At 43.0% G+C, this 19,710-nt stretch overlaps 1 protein-coding gene across 1 annotated transcript in view; it reads left to right on the plus strand.

The window, feature by feature from the left end:
* The window catches only part of CENATAC (centrosomal AT-AC splicing factor), a 47,219-nt gene extending 30,823 nt beyond the window's left edge, over window positions 1-16,396 (plus strand). The window contains exons 3-11 of the mRNA XM_069741911.1: window positions 825-923; window positions 2,350-2,416; window positions 6,260-6,322; window positions 9,205-9,269; window positions 12,084-12,195; window positions 13,184-13,214; window positions 14,085-14,174; window positions 15,273-15,405; window positions 16,187-16,396. Coding sequence (XP_069598012.1) covers window positions 825-923; window positions 2,350-2,416; window positions 6,260-6,322; window positions 9,205-9,269; window positions 12,084-12,195; window positions 13,184-13,214; window positions 14,085-14,174; window positions 15,273-15,405; window positions 16,187-16,250 — 724 coding nt within the window. The 3' untranslated portion in view covers window positions 16,251-16,396. The remainder of the gene's footprint in view (window positions 1-824; window positions 924-2,349; window positions 2,417-6,259; window positions 6,323-9,204; window positions 9,270-12,083; window positions 12,196-13,183; window positions 13,215-14,084; window positions 14,175-15,272; window positions 15,406-16,186) is intronic.
* Window positions 16,397-19,710: the final 3,314 nt, after the last annotated feature.

The raw sequence follows: 19,710 nt of genomic DNA on the forward strand, positions 1-19,710 counted from the left end.
TCTCCAGCTGTCAGTTCCTCTACAGGCGGGATTCACACATGCCCATGTCGGGGTCTGAGCACGGACCACGGTGCAGGCTGCCACTAGTCACTAGACTCATAGGTGTATATGAGGCTGCTGCGTTCAGACCACGGCCATCCTGCATCGGGGTCCGTGCTCAAGCCCTGACACAAGGATATGTGACTCCAGCCTCCGCTAATAGTTCACACTACCGCCAGTCAGCCAGCCATTCCTGCACAGATTTATGTGTTCTGTTGTGTGAATTGATCTTATGGTTTCACAAAAGATCATTGTTCTTGGTAACACATCGTCCCATATACAAAGGTGATCTATGATGGATCGCCCTGTGATGTGTATCTGACCGCCGCTTGGTGCATTCTCACTTATCCATGGTCACTTATCGCTGCAGATTTATCCATTTGATTTCTCTGATGCTCAGTCTGCTGAGTTGATACCTAACAACCAACGTAATACACCATGGGACAAATTATACACAAATAGACCAAGGCAGGGAATATGGAAAATATATGGCTTTATTAATAGGGTGCCTATGATTACATATCAATAAAAATCATAGGCACCCTATTAATAAAGCCATATATTTTCCATATTCCCTGCCTTGGTCTATTTGTGTATACTTTGTCCCATGGTGTATTACGTTGGTTGTTGGTTCTCCTTTCGCAGTGGTTTCTCCACTGTACTTCTTCACAGCACACCCTGATGGTTTTGGTCACCATTGTATTTTATAATGAGTTGATACCTCCCTATAATTCCTTTTTTACTCCGGATCAATGTGTTATATCGATGAGCCATTTCCTTCACAGGCCAGAGCACGTTAGAGCAGTACACAGATACTGGTGGACGCATCAGGGGGAGGTGAAGCTGAAGGCCCAGTTTATCCTTACAGGAGCCGAGTATGAACGGTGAGAGATTCCTACTGTTTGTCATTTTAATAACCCTACATCATAAAACCTCTAGTCAGTCTGTGGCCCTGTGTGCGAAGCTGCACCTGCTTGTGACGGGACTCTAGTGTCTGCACACCCAGTAATAATACTAGGGATGGACAAATGGAATAAATAGGTAGGTGAAGATCCATGGGAAATCCGAAGTATTCTAAAGCATGGCCTCTATTACCAATTTGCTAAAAATAAAAAAATCCAAATCCTGAAACCCAGTGAGCGATGATCACCAACAATATGTCGCGTCTCTTAGAGCAGTGTTGGGTCGGCTCCTATAGACTGGAGTCCCAGATTCTGTCCAGTTATCAGTCCGATAAGAGTCAGTAAGAATTAGCAGTGTAAAGGGAACCTGTCGGCAGGGCTTTACACCCTAAAGTAACATTACCATAGTGAAGTACCTGAAATGATGATTATTTCTCTATTCTAAGTCCGTGGTTCCTTGGTCTCCTAATCGATCAGCAAATTCTTCTGCCCATGAGCTGACGAGTGCAGGGGCTTGGTCTGTAGTTTCGGCTCTCTCCCTCTTTCTCCCTCCAGTCTTCTCTGCAATCTGCTCCCCCAGCCGATATCTCATGCAGGCGCCATCATTCCTGCGGGCAGCACATGCTCTGTTGTCCCTCACTATGGAGGCCAGCATAAGCGAACTGATCATCCGTCAATAGATTTATAAGACTTCACCTCCTTTCTCATTACATCTGGGAATTGATCTTTCTTGCATATTGCGCTTTTCTTGTACTTATTTTCTGGTATGTTTGTTCATGCATGGCATTCAGATTTTTGCCTGCAGTTGTTGCTTGCTACACGTTATCTATGGGTCATCTTTTATTTTTGACTATTCACATAGCCTCCTATATCTTTTTAGTGTGTAGTTTATTTACCCGATGTTTTAAGGTGGATTATTTATGCGGTTATATTTGTTTTTTTTTTATATATATATATATTTCTTTGTCTGTACCATATATTGGTCCTCTATTTTGTTTGTGGTGCCCATAGAAGTGACTTGGCTACTCTTTTGAACATTGGAGGAGAGGTGTACGTTCTCACATGAACTCCCCCCTGGTGGAATAATTTCTAGCCATTGTGATTTTTAAATGCTTTTAATAATTTGTAATTTTTTGGTTTGTTCAGTAAACTATTCTTTTGCATGATCAGGTCATTCTGACTCATTAGCACACCATTGATGGCGCCGGCACGAGATCGCAGGTGGGGGAGCAGGTCAGAGGCCTGTGCATTGCCTCAATCTGGTGATCAGCGCAGGTCCCAGCGTTCGGGCCCCCATCACCTGGAATATATTGCCCGTCCTGCTGATAAATGAAAACCCTTTCCAACCGGAATACCTCTTTCCAGTCTGTGTAATGTAAGATGGCTTGTGTTCATTTTCTGTCCATAGGTTCAAGACATCGGTTACCAAAGCCTTGGAAAGCTACGAGGAGACAGAAGACACTCTCATAAAGCAGGTAATGAAGATGCGGAGTGAATCCTTCCTGTTAACTACTGGAACTTGCTGTTTAAAATTATTTTCCAGTTTTGTTTTTTTGTTTGTTTCTGCTTCTTCAGTTACCCGAGATTATTGAGAAACGTCTGCTATGTGTCTTGCTAAAGGGCAAGTCCCAGCAATACCAAAGTCTTCCACGTGTTTCAGCAGAGAACTTCATGTATTGGGCTTTGCTTGTTGCCTTTGTTTCAGAGTCTCCCACTGATGATGACATAGGCTATCACATACTAGTAATGAAGGAGGTGAACCCCCCTGATCCTCATTGACATAATATAAAGGGGGTAATCGCACTGTCCTCCAGCAGGCAGAAGTGGTCATGGCTGTGTCTGCCCGTGTGGCGCTGTACTGAGACCCCGTGGGACTGGTAGCACAGAGCCAGCGAGGCTGAACTGCAGGGGAGCGGGTACGGTATAGAGCAGTGGTGAACAGCCAGGTGTCAGGTGATGTTATGGGAAACTATATTGTAGTTGGAGGTCTTTAACCCCTTCCAGACCTCGGATGTACCCTGTATGTCTTCGAAGGGAATGACTTCCTGACCTTGGACGTACTGGGTACGTCATGGCGATTTTTGTTTGCTCCTGTTCTCACGCTATCTCCGCCAGGTGATCAGTTAACATTCGGCAGTATAACAACCCTAAATTCTGCAATCGCAGCATTTAGTGGGCACCCTCTCCCCTCTGATCGGCATCATCGCAAGGGCCTGATTGTTGCCATGGTAACCTGAGGTCATTGTGACAACCCCTGGTCACCAGGCTAGCAAGCTTGTTAGACCATGTGCAGTGCATGGTCTAACAAGCTTGTGTGTCAGTGCGGCACTGACAGCAGTCGTAAAGCATTGCAATACTTTATAGCCATGATCAGACAGATAAGAGAGTGCCGTAAAGGGACTAAGTAATCAAGTACAAAAATTTTTTTTATAAATGTAAAAAAAAAAAAACAACATATAAACTTATGTGTGTAATACAATTTTTTTGTATTTTTATATAAAAATAAAATTAACAAAGAGTGCACGTTTGGTATCGCCGCGTGCAGCTCTAAGAATTTACACAGTTTCCGTGTAAGGCTATATTCACACTTTGCGGATCCGCAGCAGTTTCCCATGAGTTTACATTTCAATGTAAACCTATGGGAAACAAAAAACGCTGTGCACATGCTGCAGAAAAATCCGCGCGGAAACGCTGCGGATTACATTCCGCAGCATGTCACTTCTTTTCTGCGGATTTTCAGCTGCTCCAATAGAAAACTGCAGTTGAAAATCCGCAGAAGAAAACGCAGTAAAAAACGCGATAAATCCGCAGTAAAAACCGCGATGGGTTTTCACTGCGGATTTTGCAATTCCGCTGCGGAAAAATCCGCAGTGGAATCTGCAAAGTGTGCACATAGCCTAAATCTCTGAAATACGTGATTCAGATGGGACCTCTGACGGACGATTCCCTATAATGAGGGAGATGGATGTACTGTGGGCGAAGTCTGACCTGTGATCCAGCGGTGTCTGTCTTTTTAGGTTTGCATAAAAGGTGCAGTTGGCCACAGCTTTGTGCACTTCTAAAAAGAAGGACACCACTGAACAGAGGCCAGACAGAGTCCAGAGTAACGCTGCTGCCTCACTATAGTGAATGGATCCCTCGGGTGTTTTATCTGAATCAAGTCATTCAGAGATTTAGATGGAAGCCCCAAAGTAAGTGCTCAGCGTAGAGCGCAGGATAAATGTGATCACAAACGTTATGTAAAATATTCCCAATAAAAGCTTCAAATCAATCCTCAAAAAAAGCAAGTCCTCACTCAGGATTGTCATCTGTTAACGGAAATATAGGGGCGTCCACGTTACTGGTAGTACAAAGACTCTGGAAAACCGAAATGGCTCCTCACCCGCCAAAGAAATTCTCTGCTCCCAAATCCAAATGCCCCCTCCCTTCTGAGCCCCAGTGTGTCTAAACCACATTTAGTGCCCACATGTTTGGCATTTCTGTAGCGATGACGGCCCGCCTAACTTAGACGCATGTCTCCAGAAGCATGGGCTGGGCATAATATATTGGTGACTGCAATGTACTGGTCACTACAATAGCAGATTCGCAATTTTCACTCAGCAACATCCACTGTTGCCTGTTTTGGGAAAACACCCATAGAGTCAAAATTTTCACTACATCTGTAGATAAACTCCCAAACAGTATAATTTCCAAAATGGGGGGGGCTCTGTGTATGGAGTCCACAAACTATCCTAGGAAAATCTGCGCTCCAGGAGGCAAATAGTGCCGTGTCCCTCCTAAATCTCGCCGTATGGTTAAGCAGTACTGTACAGCCACATATGGGGTATTTCTATGTTCAGCAGAAATTGTGGGACAAATTTTTGTGCCATTTTTTCCCCCCCCATTTTCCCGTATGAAAATCTAAAATCTGTGGCTAAAACAAAATGTTTGTGGTTAAAAATCTAATTATTTTTTTCTTCACTGCCCAATGGAATAAAATTCTGTGACACACGTGTGGTGTCAATATGATCACTGCACCCCTAGATTAATTCATTGAGAGGTGCAGTTTGCAAAATGGGGTCACTAATGGGGGGTTTCTGCTGTTCTTGCACCTCAGGAGCTCTGGCAATGTGACATGACCCCCTCAAATCATTCCAGCAAAATGGGAACTTTAATATGGATCTTCTTCTCATCTGAGCTTTGCACAGTGCCTCAAAAGCTGTTTTCGACCACATATGGGGTATTGCTGTACTCAAGAGAAATTGCACAAACATTTTTGTTGTTTCCTGATATCATTGTGAAAATGAAAAAAAATAGGCTACAATAACATCCAAAACCTTTTTTTTTTAATTTTTTTTATTTTCACATATCAACGTTGTAACATTCTGTGAAGCACCTGGGTGTTCAAAGTGCTCACCACACATATAGGTGAATTCAATGAATGGTGTAGTTTCCAAAATGGGGTCACTTGTGGTTGGTTTCCACTGTTTATGCACATCATGGGCTCTCCTAATGCAACATGATGCCCACAGACCAATTCCATAAAACTCTGCTTTCACGTCACTCCTTTCTTTCTGAGCCCTGCCATGCACCCAGACAGTAGTTATCCCCCACATGTTACCCTTGTGGGAAAAAAAAATAGGGCTGAAGTAAAATTTGTGGTTTAAAAAAACAAACAAAAAAAAAAAATGTTCAGATATTTTTTTATTTTATTTTATTTTTGCCCTCCATATTGCATTAATTCCCGTGAAACACCTGAATTGTTAATAAACTTCTTGAATGTGGTTTTTAGGGCTGCAGTTTTTAGAATGGTGTCTCTTTTGGGTATTTTATGTAGTATAAAGTCATTTCAAATGAGATTTGGTCCCTAAGATAAAAATTGTTTTTGGAAAAATGAGACATTTCTTATTAAACTTTTAAGACTTCCTGAAGAAGAAGAAGAAAAAAAGAATCATGGTTCAAAAATGATGCAGATGTAAAGTAGATATGTGGGAAATGTTATTTACTGACTATAAAAGTTTGACAATTTTCACCAACTTTCCAATATTTGCACAAATGCAAGTCGTGTTGATACATTTTTACCGCTATCATAAAGTACAGTAAGTCACGGAAAAACTTTCTCTGAATCGGTGGCATCCGGTGGAACGTTCCAGAGTTATGACCACATGAAGTGACAGTGGTCAGAATTGTAAAAATTGGCCGGGTCATGAAGGTGAAAACAGGCTTGGGGGTGAAGGGGCTAAGGATCTGAAGTTTGTATTCTCCTGCATTGTTACTGTCAAGTATTCTAACAAATGTGGAAAACAGGAATATGAAGAGGTTTTATTGTTTTTCTTTAGATGGCCAGTGAGATCCGGGAAGCTGAGCAGTCCAGGATCCACATGCTGATGACGGCCCTAGAGGTTTGTTTCCAGAGAGGCCAAGAACAGTATCCATATTGACCAAGATCTAGCCGTGCCCGTATGACACTACGACCGTGTATTATTGAGATGGCAGATACCTTTTACATTGCCAAGTTATTTATTTCAGTTCTTCTGTGCAATCATGTATAAAATCTATTGGGTTTCAGTAATAATCGACCTTCATCAGACATATGGATTCCTGAGGAAAGGGAATGGGGGAGTGCGCGGTCCACCGCAGGAACGTCTGCCTCCCATATGGCGCGGAGTGTCGCTTCTATTCCCTTTCCTCAGCAATCTGTCTGATGAAGGTCGTTAACCACCGAAATGTAACATTTTGTATGTGGATTGCACAGGAGAATTGATAAGAGGACTGCTTTACATCAACATTTGATTGCCAAGTTTTTTTTTTAACTTTATCATGGCGTATGACCCTTTTTGAGGTCAGAGTTCATTGGGAGTGACGAGCTGTATATGGTGTATTACTAATTACACATTGGATACAGGAAGCCAGATTTCTGCATAGATCCAAGAGTAAATGTACCCAATTCTGCAGCTTATGTAGGTTAAAAAAAAATCACATTTTTCCTATAGTGTTGTTTTTTTGTGTGTTATATGCACATGGGTCATATCCACAGCAAAGAAAACTGCTGCAGATTTTGTTGGACGTAACGTGTTCTTACCGCATACTTCACCTTTTGCTGCCCCTTTCTTCCTCACAATGCTGCTGCTGTAATATTCAGTGAAAATTCAGGCAGAGAATCTGTTGCATTGTGTGCACATACCCCAAAAGAGTCAGGCTATGTTCACCCGTTGCATTTTTGCTGCATGTGTTTGTTTGTTTGTTTTTTTGCAGCAAAACCTGCTCTCTTTGTAGTAAAGATTCTGCTTACAAAAAAATCATGTTTTACTGCGTATTTGCTGTGTTTTTATGCTGCGTTTTTATCAAATTCATTTGTCTCTTGACATGCTGATAAAGTTTAGTGCATAAACCATGATGCAACTTTTAGGTTTTTGCATCAAAAACTCTGCACAACCTGATTCCTTCCTGTTTTTGCACTTACTCATGGCTTCCTATAGGTGAAAAACATTGCAATAAACATTAAAATAAGTGACATCCTGCAGTTTTCAAAAATGCAGCAGGGAAAAAAAAGCTGTGTGAAAGAGACTTCTGAAATCTCATAGCTTTCGCTGGTACTGTAAAACGCAGCTGAAAATTTGCATAAAAAATGCAGCACAAAGCAACGAGTGAATATAGCCTGAGTCTATGGAAATTATCATTTAAATATCACTTTAGAAACCATATTCCCATTTTGTCAAGTGGTCCTCACCATTAAATGGATGCACCAAGAATATTATTGCAGGTATTTCGGGATCAGATGGAGGTAGATGACGGAGGCAGGACTGGTTCAGTAAATATATATACACTAGTGATGAGCGAGTATACTCGTTGCTCGGGTGGTCTCCAAGTATTTGTGAGTGCTCAGAGATTTAGTTTTTCCCTTCCCCATGACAGCACCTATACATGAGATGGCTCCAGCCCCCAGGAACAGGAAACCTGCAGAGGAGATAAAAGATGGGGGCAGCACCTCTCTCCTCAGTTTGGTTTCCTGTTCCTGCGGGGAGCCTGCGACGCCGGAGGGATCTCTCTCGGGCAGTGCCGGTCTGGATACAGAGGTCCGCGGTGGGAGCAGCTGGTCGGCGCACGGTAGTGATGTGCGCACATTACTGAGGGTGGCTGTTGGATGGCGTCCGTCCCGCTGCGGGCTACCCGGCGTCCGTTCCTGGACGGAGGCTGGGTCGGGGTGGGGGGCGTGCCCATCACTAGGCTGGCGCTGAGGTGAATGGGACGACTTCCGGTTCAGACTGGAAGTGACGTCGCACGACGGGGAGAACGGTGTGCTGACACTCCCAGGGGGAGAATGTTCAGGGACGCTCTCACCCTATATTATTAGAAGCACTACACAAGTAACGGTGGCATTAGCTTCTTTGACAATGGCGGACCCGACTGCCAACCCAAAATCCTAGGAAGAACAAACCTTTCATTACCTTGATGTCAGACGTTGCCTAATTCAATACCTAGAAGTGACAAAACCATCGCGACAGTCTTCGCCCCTTTTTGTTTCCTTTCAGGGGCTATTGCACTCTCCTACTCCTCTTCAGGGCAATGCCCTCCACTAGGGGTAACAGCACACTCCACAAGAGCTATCGCCACATCCTGGGCGGAAAGGGCAAATGCGTCAATAGAGCAAAGTTGTAATGCGGCAGTATGGTCTTCACCCTCTACCTTCTTTTGCCGCTATAGATTGAACCTGGGGCTTTTTAGTCTTGCCTTTAGGAGGAAAGTCTTATTGGCTATTGTCCCACCCTGGGAGTCTTCTTCTATTTCTTCCTCTCATGTATAGGTGCTGTCATGGGGAAGGGAAAAAATGATAATTACTTACCGGTAATTTGATTTTCCAGATCCATGACAGCACCGCACTAATAACTGGAAAATCAAATTACCGGTAAGTAATTATCATTTTTCCTTCTGCAGGTGTATGATTTACGGCTACTACCCAGCCTGAGTACATCTGGGGGTTGCCCGGTTGCTAGGGAATTCCCACATATAATCAAGCTGTGTAGTAGCTGTAAATCATACACCTGTGGCAAGGAAAGCTAAATCTCCGAGTAGTCATAAATACTTGGAGACCACCCGAGCAACGAGTATACTTGCTCATCACTAATATACACCAGACTTTATGGTGCTGGATTGGCACCTCATCAGATAACGCATTGGCAATACAGAGGGAAATGAGTGGAATGGGAGAAGAGTGGGAATATTGAGAAATGTGTTTTAAAAAATGTAATTGAGAAAATGTTAATAATTCCTGAATAATACCCAGCCTGAAACTCGGCTTACAGCAGAGGAGGATGACACCTGGAACTACAATGAGCCGCTCCCATGCAGGTAAGAGTTATTATAATTCTAAGAAACAAAAGTAGCAGTCATCACTATGATTTTTGGGTTTTCTCCAAATCATGGGAACAGCAAATAACATACAGTAGCCACTATACTCATATTCAACCAGTCACGAAGACCATTCGAACAACTTGAGCCTGTCACATGAGGGGCCCAGCTTTTGTCTTGATCACCGAGTGGACACTTAAAGTATATCTGGTACATCATTTTAATATCCCGAGTGATTGAACGTACTTGGTCTTTTGATGTAAAAGAACCCCACACACCGCACAATCTGTTTGGATGATTGATACACTGTCGGGGCATTTTTCTCCTTTAAAGCAGATCAAACAGTAGAGTACGTTCAGTTCAATGGTGGTGACAAACTAAAAAAAAAACATGTGATGAGCCGATATGTAGATATTTCCCCAGAGATGACAGAGGCATCTTGTATTTAGAACTGATTTTACAGGGAGTAATCTGGTAGATGACTATAGTTGTGAGGTAACGGGTCAGCCTATTCCTTACAGATGAATATTTGCAGACAGACAGTTTCTCAGTGTGATACTGGCTGCTTTCAGGTTCTCTCTCTGGGGAGACCCTCACTCAGTTACACCTCAGTGGCTGAGCTGTTTTCTTCCGTCTGAGGCGATTTACCCTCCCAGAAATGCAGTGAAAATCCTCTCACAATGGCGGCTGTCCGCTGCCTTCCCTTCTATCTCCCTGTGGCAGGGCTCAGATCCCTGAAGAGGCCTGTCTCCTGTCAGTCTCACACATCAGTCCTTGCTGCCATCACCATCCTTTTCTGACTGACTCAAATCTTACCGCCTCATAAGTTATCTCCTACCCATAAGATGTGACTTTCCGAGAAGCAGTCATTGGCTGACTGCACTGTCAACACTCCTTCCCATAAAACTCACTGAAACCTTTACTGATGTTCTCCCTGTAAGAAAATTCACAATTAAGGAAGATGAGCAAAGAAATGGGAATAACATAGGAAAAACCACATACATTGAAAATGCGAAATAATGTAATAACAAAAAGGCTTCTATCTCAGAAACTTTATGATAGAGCAAAACTAAGCATAGGCCAAAAGCCCATCTGTGTACAAGCTCGTGAGGCGTCTGTCTCCTAGTGGCTACAGTCTTGATGGATCTATCCGAAATGTTTTTTTTTTTTTTTTTCATCCCCCACCAAAAAAAAAAAAAAAAAATCTGATGCAAATGAATGCCTTTTTAGTAAACCTAAATCCCATTCAAATAAATTTGTCCTTAAACTTAGGCCGGGGTCACACTAGAGAGTTTTACGGACGTATGAGAGGCGCAAAAGCTACGCATTGCACACGGACCAATGATTCTCTATAGGAGCTGCCCCGCTCCTATCTGCCGTATTTTTCTCAGCTGTATTTTACGGGCGTAGAAAATTGCAGCATGCTGCGTTTGTCAGCATATCGCGCAAAAAATCCACCAGTGAAGGTCTATGGGGGCGAGAAAAATACGTATTACACACGGACCAACAGTGTGACTTGCGAGATATACGCACCGGTGTTCTATAGAAAAGCCGGCAATTCAGTGCGGTGTACAGTAAAAGCACACTGACAGGTCAGAATAGATAAAATGTCTACACATAGAATAGATATATATATATATATATATATATATATATATATATATATATAATCTCTATATCTAATATTTATTATGGAGCTAGATAGCAGAAATGCCGGTAATTCAATTGCCGGCTTTTGCTATCTCCTTATCAAACCCGACATGATATTAGACATAGTTTACGTACAGTAAACCATTTCATATCCTTTTTTTTTTTTTTTTTTTTTTGCATATTCCTCACTAATAATGTTAGTAGAGTGTGTGCAAAATTTGGGGGCTCTAGCTGTTAAAATAAAGGGTTAAATTGCGGAAAAAACTGGTGCTGGCTCCTGCCCAATTTTCTCTGCCAGAGTGGGAAAGCCAGTGACTGAGGGCAGATATTAATAGCCTAGAGAGGGACCATGGATATTGCCCCCCCTCACCCCCCCCCCCACCCCCCGGCTAAAAACATCTGCCCCCAGCCACCCCAGAAAAGGCATATTCTGGCACTTAGCCCCTCTCTTCCCACTCCAGTGTAGCGGTGGGATATGGGGTAATAAAGGGTTAATGTCATTTTGCTATTGTAAGGTGACCTGGTTAATAACGGAGAGGTGTCAATAAGACACCTATCCATTATTAATCCAATAATATTAAAAGGTTAATAATACACACATTAAGAATAAAGTATTTTATTGAAATATATACACACATGAGGTTGTAAAATCTTTATTGTACGCTTAATCCACCTGAAGACCCTCGTTCTGTAAAAGAAAAAAGCAACAATATACCATACCTTTCCGATGCTCAGGTACGTCCCATGCTGTAAATCCATCTGAGGGGGTTAAATAATTTTACAACCAGGAGCTCTGCTGATGCAGCTGTTGCTCCTGCTTGTAAAATCTGGGGAATGAATTGAAAACAGGGGAACATAGCTTCGTAGACTTGCGGTGCTGCGCCCCCTGCTGGCATAGCTTCATATGAACCCTAGCGTGGGAATTTTTATGAATATTTTCTCACGCTAGCCTTACAGAGCTGATTTGCTCCACATACTACATACATGTCGGCTCCTGTAATTCCTGGTGCCCCCGCAGCTCCTGGACCAGCAGTGCAGACCCCAGGCTTTCCAGGCTGAGCTTCTGCTTCACGAAAATTCTTCTCATGATTCCAAACAATATGGGACTTTCCTACAATATTACTTTTTTGCCTGTTTTATTTAACATTGTCTTTTTGTTCTTAGCGCAATGTCACCTGTAGACTTTGAAATGCCTGGCCCAAGCAACCAACAATTTCTTCCAAATGAAGCCACAGTTATGGCAGGAAATTCACAGCTCACGTTTCTTGGCCAGCAGGTAACATTTTGTGTAAAATGTCAAGCTTTCCATTTCCCTTTCTGCATAAATCATGGCTCAATGTATTGCCCAGTTAGCATTGCATTGTAATGCTGAAAATGATGCCAGCATATCCTGTTTAGAAATGGAAGTATTTTCTGATTTATTCCATGAAGGGTAACTAAACACTGGGTGCCTTCTAACCCCATGAACACATACAGCCTTATTATACAAGGATATATGATATATATTTTGCACACATGATTATAAATCAGTGAACTGAGAACACACAGATTTATGTGAGCCATTGTCTGTCAGGCAGGAACCGATGCAGGGAGTCGGGCAGAGATGCAGGGAGACAGCGCTGAGGTCTCGGAGCTTCTTCCTCTCACCCACACTCGCCTCATGTCACAAAAGTTATGAGTAGGGGAACCACGGTGGGTAAAGGCTTAATCTGCAGGAAGTTGCCAGAATCATGGACTCCTAAACCCTGTGACTTTTTTTCAAAGCAATTACTCACAGTCTAAAGAAACATCATCTGAAAACATTTTGTCCCAAGCCAAAGGGGGCATAATGATATAGAGGGTGGTCCCGTTGCTCTGGACCTTGCTCACTACAAGCCAAAATTAGAAGCGGTTCTGGCCAGCCCATCCTGTCCATGCATTACATTAATGGGCAGCATCAATGATTTTTGTCACCTGAATTAGGAGATGCAGATAACATGTGTTGCTACTGGCTGTTTCCTCCAGCGATCATAGCTGGGCCCGGGGGCAGAGTTGTGGGGTCTGCAGACATCATTTGTTAAGGCTTATTCTGAATGTTGGGGAACTTGTTCCAGACTCCTTGGGTCTGCAGTATTGTGGAGTCCATGTGCTCTGTACATGAACGTGTCTGCCCGGCACGTGGTACCAGAGATTGGCGGTATGTCCCTGTTTTTTTTTTTTCTAGTCCCTGTGTAAATTGTATCCACATTTTTATTTTAACTCCTTTGCTGTTTTTGTCTCTATAGGTGATATCTGATAGAGGCAATGTTCACACAGGTAAGAACGATAATGTGTTTTGTTACATTGAGGGATGAAACATTGTAACCATGCCTCTGCGGGCAGAGTCTACACCCCATTCATATATCTGCTCCATCGGGGGTTGGATAAAAAATTATATATATACTACTACACCACTGATGACTAGAGCTGTCAAATTTCTTTTTCATCTTTTGATTTTGAATTCCCACACTGAATTGAATGTGGGTAGATGGTGGTGTATGGCTGCTGGCGATCCATTCCTCTCTATGGGGTAGACTATATGAGTTGCTTGTACAGAGAGGAAGAGGACTTGAACTCTAGCACCACCTATTGCAAATAGCAATCCTAAAAGTCAGTATCGACCCTTTAATGAGCCTTGCCACATGACATGGGATAAAAACCACACCAGAATCTCAACTTGCAGACACGTGTTTCAGGATGTTGCCCCTCCTCAGTGCAAAGCATGAGATCTGGTTTGGCTGTATGAGAGGCCTCTGACTAGGGTCTAAAGGGTATCATTTCTCTTAGTTGAGAGTGACATGCCAGGATAAGTAAGCATGGGGTTGACTGAGATGGCAAGTGCTGTACTCTGCCACCTCTGTCTGTCCCATAGACCCAAAAAAGTGTGGCAGCAGTCATGGGCAACCATGTCAGGTATTCAATTCTCACTGCAGTGATGTGGAACAGGGATATTTGGAAACCTCGTTCTCATGATCCAGAAGGTCCTAGTGGTGGGGTCACCGACTATTTCTTGGAAAGTTGACAAATGCATTACTTGGGAAAACCCCTTTTAAGACACTGGCTAAACACATGTTTGGTTATTAAAAATCACATGACAGTATCTGTGTAAGACCAAAGAATAGTTTGTCTACAAATAAATATTTTTAGGTGCACTTCCACCCTGGATGCTGCCTGATGAAGAAGACGTGGGAAAGTCTCAGTGTATTGGACCATCGATTGAAGGGTTTTTAAAGCACAGTAAGGACACCTCCTTCTTCACTACTGGGATATTGAGATCTGTCTTAGGGACACAAGGGTAGTGTACAGGGCCACTAACACTAGAACATTACACAACATGTGTGCCTAGAAGACCCACTCCATGACTGTCTGCTTACCCCATCCTGGCCCATGGAGCACGACATGGGGACTATGCTGGCACTCCATAGTAATGGCGTAGACACAGGCGCTCCTTGGTCGCCTGCTTTATTATCTACAGCTATCGCTGTGCTAATGACTGGAGCAAAGAAAACCATGTCTGGGCTTTTTGCCCTTCGTTTCGTATGAGAGCCACTGGTCTCACTATGACCCCCAGGTCTGCCATCTTGGTACCCTCAAGGGATCCCTGTCAACATTGCGCTGATGGGTATAGTACTCTGCAGGACAGAGGGCCTATACGTGGTCAAGTCCACTAGTCAGACAAAAGGAAATATTTAAAAATATTGTTCTAAATATTCCCAATAAAAGGGAGAGAACCCCACCTATCTGTCCATTACCTTAAAAACTATGGTGACTGCTGTTTTTTTTTTTCTAGTTCCCAAGATAAAGTTAATAAAACGCACAGTTCATTTTGTTAGCAATTTGTTTTCTGCATGGAGAAATGCTGTGTGTTAACAATGTACTGGTACACTATTCATTTGCTTTGTTTATGTGCACTCACTTGACAAAATAAAAAAACAACAAAAAAAAACTAACAGAATTGACATTCTGTGATTAAAAAAAAAAAAAAAAAAAAAATTGTAAACGACATCTTAGAAATCTTTTATTTCAGAGACATTGTAAAATTAAGTTTGTTTTTTTCTGCTAAAAAAAAAATGCTCCAAAAGTGATGCAACACCAAAATGGTGTTTTCCTGTAAAAAAAATAAAAAAAATAATAATAATTTTTGTGGCTATGCTGAAAGAAAAGTATAAAAAAAGCTTTTGGAATCCCATGACAAGTAGATTGAGGATATTTTTCCCCTCATTCTTCCTATCCTGCAGTTTACACACAGCATTGTCCATAGGGGTCTGTCCTCCCCTCTATGCCAGCTCATAGGATAGAGAGTGACGACACGTTCTGCACTTTTTGTTTTAACAGAGGAGAAGATGGCATTGAAGAAGCTTCCCCCAAACAGAGTGGGGGCTAATTTTGATCACCATGCCCAAACTGATGAGGGCTGGCTTCCATCCTTCGGCAGAGTGTGGAACAGTGGACGTAGATGGCAGTCACGGTTAGTAGGGGCTTAAGTCTGTGAAATCCAATGGGATTATGTTACAGTAATAAAAATAAAAGGGGGCTGTCCGCCCCTGGTGAAGTATTCAATGAGCACTGTAACTTGCCGACTCCTGATGGTGTGTAATGTGCACACAGTTAGCATTCAGCTCTGCCTACAAGTTCCAACAGTTGTCACATGACTAGAAGTATGCGATTTGCTGACTTGTGATCACATGCCAACTAGAGTCTCAGCCATGTGTGTGGTGAGAACATGGCGAGACCTGGCCAAGACCTAGTCTGCAAACTGCATCCTTGTGGTCATGTGACAGCTGAATCCTAACTGTGTGTGTGTCACACACTATACATTATGCAGTGCAATGGTGATGCCGTCCATGGTGGGCCACATGCAGCCAAACACATGCGCTATCATTTATGCAGTGCAATGGTGATGCCGTCCATGGTGGGCCACATGTAGCCAAACACATGCGCTACCATTTATGGCATAAATTATACGAAAGATGGACTAAAAATCATGGTGCAGATTTTGATATTTTTTGGTACACGAACAAACAAGCATTGCGCTAGATTTATTAAAAGGCATTCATCTATAAATCTGGTGATTTATAGGTCATTGAGCTTTGTATTAAAATCGCCAGAGTAAAGAAAAGGCTCAGAATTGTTTTAAAAAAAAAAAAAATACATTTATAACTTAATTTAATAATTACAAATGGAAACTACTTTTTAGGAAATCAGTCCGGACCGGGTCGTGTGTCACTTATTTTTTGTTTTCCTTGCAGACACCAATACAGAACAGAAGCCGGGAATAAAGGAGCGAAAAGAAAACGGACGGAACAAGCATGAAGTGTCCACGTTACGTCCGCGAAGCTCTGTAGTTTATTCATGCTGTAAATATTGGACAATTACCAAATGGCCTTTTTTCTTTTTGTAAAATCTTTATTAAATACAAGTCTGAAGATTGTCTGCATTAATAAAATGTTACTCTGACACCTGCTAAGAGAAAATGACATTTATTAACCCCTTCAAGACGCAGCCCTTTTTCGTTTTTCGCTCCCCTCCTTCCCATAGCCATAACTTTTTTTTAATCTTTCCGTCAATATGGCCATGTGAAGGCTTCTTTTTTGCGGGATGAGTTGTACTTTTGAACGACATCATTGGTTTTACCATGTCTTGTAATAGAAAATGGGAAAAAAATTCCATGTGTGGTGAAATTGGAAAAAAAGTGCAATCCCACACTTGTTTTTTGTTTGGCTTTTTTGCTAGGTTCACTAGATGCTAAAACTGACCGGACATTATGATTCTCCAGGTCATTACAAGTTCATAGACACCTAACATGTCTAGGTTACGTTTTATCTAAGTGGTAAAAAAAAATTCCAAACTTTGCTTAAAATAAAATTTTTTTTTAAAAAATGCACCATTTTCCGTTACCTGTAGCGTCTCCATTTTTCGTGATCTGGGGTCATGTGAGGGCTTATTTTTTGCGTGCCGAGCTGGCGTTTTTAATGATACCATTTTGGTGCAGATATGATCTTTTGATCGCCCGTTATTACATCTTAATGCAATGTTGCGGCGACCAAAAAAAGCGTATTTCTGGTGTTTCAAATTTTTCTCTCGCTACGCCATTTAGCGATCAGGTTAATCCTTTTTTTATTGATAGATCGGGCGATCCTGAACACGGCGATACCAAATATGTGTAGGTTTGATTTATTTATTTTTTTTTATTTTGAATGGGGCGAAAGGGGGGGTGATTTAAACATATATATATATATATATATATATATATATATATATATATATATATTTCTTAAAACCTTTTTTTTTTAAACCATTGCCATGCTTCAATAGCCTCCATGGGAGGCTAGAAGCTGGCATAGCCTGATCGGCTCAGCTACATAGGAGCGATCATCAGATTGCTCCTATGTAGCAGAAATGCAGGTGTTCTATGAGCGCCGACCACAGGGTGGCGCTCACAGCAAGCCGGCATCAGCAACCATAAGACCTCAGGTTGTCATGCCGACGCATCACTGACCCCCGATCATGTGACTGGGTCGGCGATGCGAGCATTTCCGGCCGCGCAGCCGGAAGCGGTAGTTAAATGCCGCTGTCAGCGTTTGACAGCGGCATTTATCTAGTTAATAGCGGCAGGTGGATCGCGATTCCACCTGCCGCTATTGCGTGCACATGTCAGCTGTTCAAAACAGCTGACATATCGTGACTTTGATGTGGTCTCAGCGCCGGAGCTGACATCTAAGGGGGAGACAAGACATCCGCTGTACTAGTATGGCGGAGGTCATGAAGGGGTTAAAAGTTCAACCTGTTACTGGTGCCTTAGTTTTACAATATCTGGGGCCCGTGCACAACTATCATTAATGTCCCTCCTATCTCCGCTCCTACGTCCTCCCCCATCTTTGTTATGACCATCATCTGCACCCACCATAGATGGGCACATGTGCCGCCATCCAGTCCTTCCATGCAGCCGTTGTGGCTTGTTATGTCTGGCTAGAGTGTGTAAATATCTACCGCACAGCCCAGAAGTATTACTGGGGCCGTCCAATGCTGGAAATACTTCTATGTGCGTTTTTTTTTTTTTCTTCTACAGCCCAGTTATTTGTTGGTTCATCCTGTGCGTCACTATCTGGCGCCATCGTTCTCCCGTTTATTCCCCACTCCTGGTGCTATGGCAGATACTGGCACAATACAGACTATATGCCCAGAAGTCCCCGTGCTGGTCGCTCTCGCCCACCTTACCTCTCCTCCATGGTAAGACCTGCTGGGTGACACTGAGCACGTGTGTGACTACCCGGATGGCCATGCCCAGCTGAAGATGAGGGCTGACCGGCCCATCAGGTATGGTTCACATTCTCCTCCTATTAATGGGACATCATTGGTGCAGTGAATGGTGCCTGTGGGATTGGGAGCACAGGACTTTTTTTTTTAATATTTTCAGTATATTACAGTAATGCTGGTACATCTGTGATGTCGGCATAAGGACTTTTTTTTGCTTTTAGGCGAAGTTCACACTAGGTGTTTGTTCTCAGTTTATGCACATTTTCAGCTGCATTTTACAGTAGCAGCAAAGATTTCAGACATCTCACAGCTTGGTTTTTTTATCATCAGTGTTTTGTGCTTTGCATGGGTTTTTTGCACAATGGAGCATGTCACTTCTTTCAGCGTTTTTCACCGATTGCCTTGAATAGGTGGTGAAAAAAAATACAGGTATTGGGTTTTGCTGCATTTTTTATGCCAAAACCTGATTCTATAAAATAGGACTTTTTTTTTGAGCACTTCACTTTATCAGCATGTACAAGAGTCAAATCTATCACACCAATACCGCCGCAAAAAAAACTCTTAAAGACCACAAAAAAAAAAACAAGGAAAACATTCTTCTTTTTCTGCAGCTTCTTTCCTGGCAAGAGATCTGGTTTTGCTGCAGAAAAAAAACGTTAAGTGTTTTTGTCCAGGCTTGGGGTTTGTCTGTGACTGTAGACTTGTAGCCCCTCAGTATGCGAGCTGTCGAGATTCTCCGATGCTGGACACACATGTATACATGTGACGTGCTGCTCAGATGTGTGTGACCTCAATACAAGTGAAATGAGAGGCCGGACACCTCTAGTCTGACTGTGCTGGGAGTATGCAGATCACGTGCTTGTCCTGCTCCCGGAGAATCCTAACTGCTCGTACACTGCACGCTGTGAGGAGTCGCAGACCACAGTCACATAGAGCCTCGTGCCGGACAATCCCTTTCTGCCATCGGACGGGATAGTATGTCCAATGGCAGATCTCCTGCTTTGCTGCGGGCTCCAGCAGTGAGCCCGCATCAAAGCCTGGATATGTCAGCTGTTTAGAACAGCTGACGTGCCCGCCATAGGCGCGGGTGGAATCGTGATCTACCCGCACCTATTAACTAGTTAAATGCCGCTGTCAAACTCTGACAGCGACGTTTAACAAGCGCTTCCAGCCATCCGGCCAGAAACGTGCGCAGTGGTGACCCCCGTCACGTGATCAGGGGTCATCGGTGCGTTACCATGACAACCACAGGTCTCGAGACCTCTACGGTTGTTGCTGGTTTGCTATGAGCCCCACCCTGTGGTCGGCCCTCATAGCAATGCAGTAATTCTACTACATAGAGGCGTTCTGAGCTTCGCTCCTATGTAGCAGAGGTGCTGGAGTTATGGTAGCATCTAGCCTCCCATGGAGCCTATTAACCCCTTCATGACCAGGGGATTTTTCGTTTTTCCGTGTTCGTTTTTCGCTCCCCTCCTTCCCAGAGCCATAACTTTTTTATTTTTCCGTCAATTTGGCC

This window comes from Ranitomeya imitator, chromosome 10 (genome assembly GCF_032444005.1).
Source record: "Ranitomeya imitator isolate aRanImi1 chromosome 10, aRanImi1.pri, whole genome shotgun sequence".
Classification (NCBI taxonomy): domain Eukaryota; kingdom Metazoa; phylum Chordata; class Amphibia; order Anura; family Dendrobatidae; genus Ranitomeya; species Ranitomeya imitator.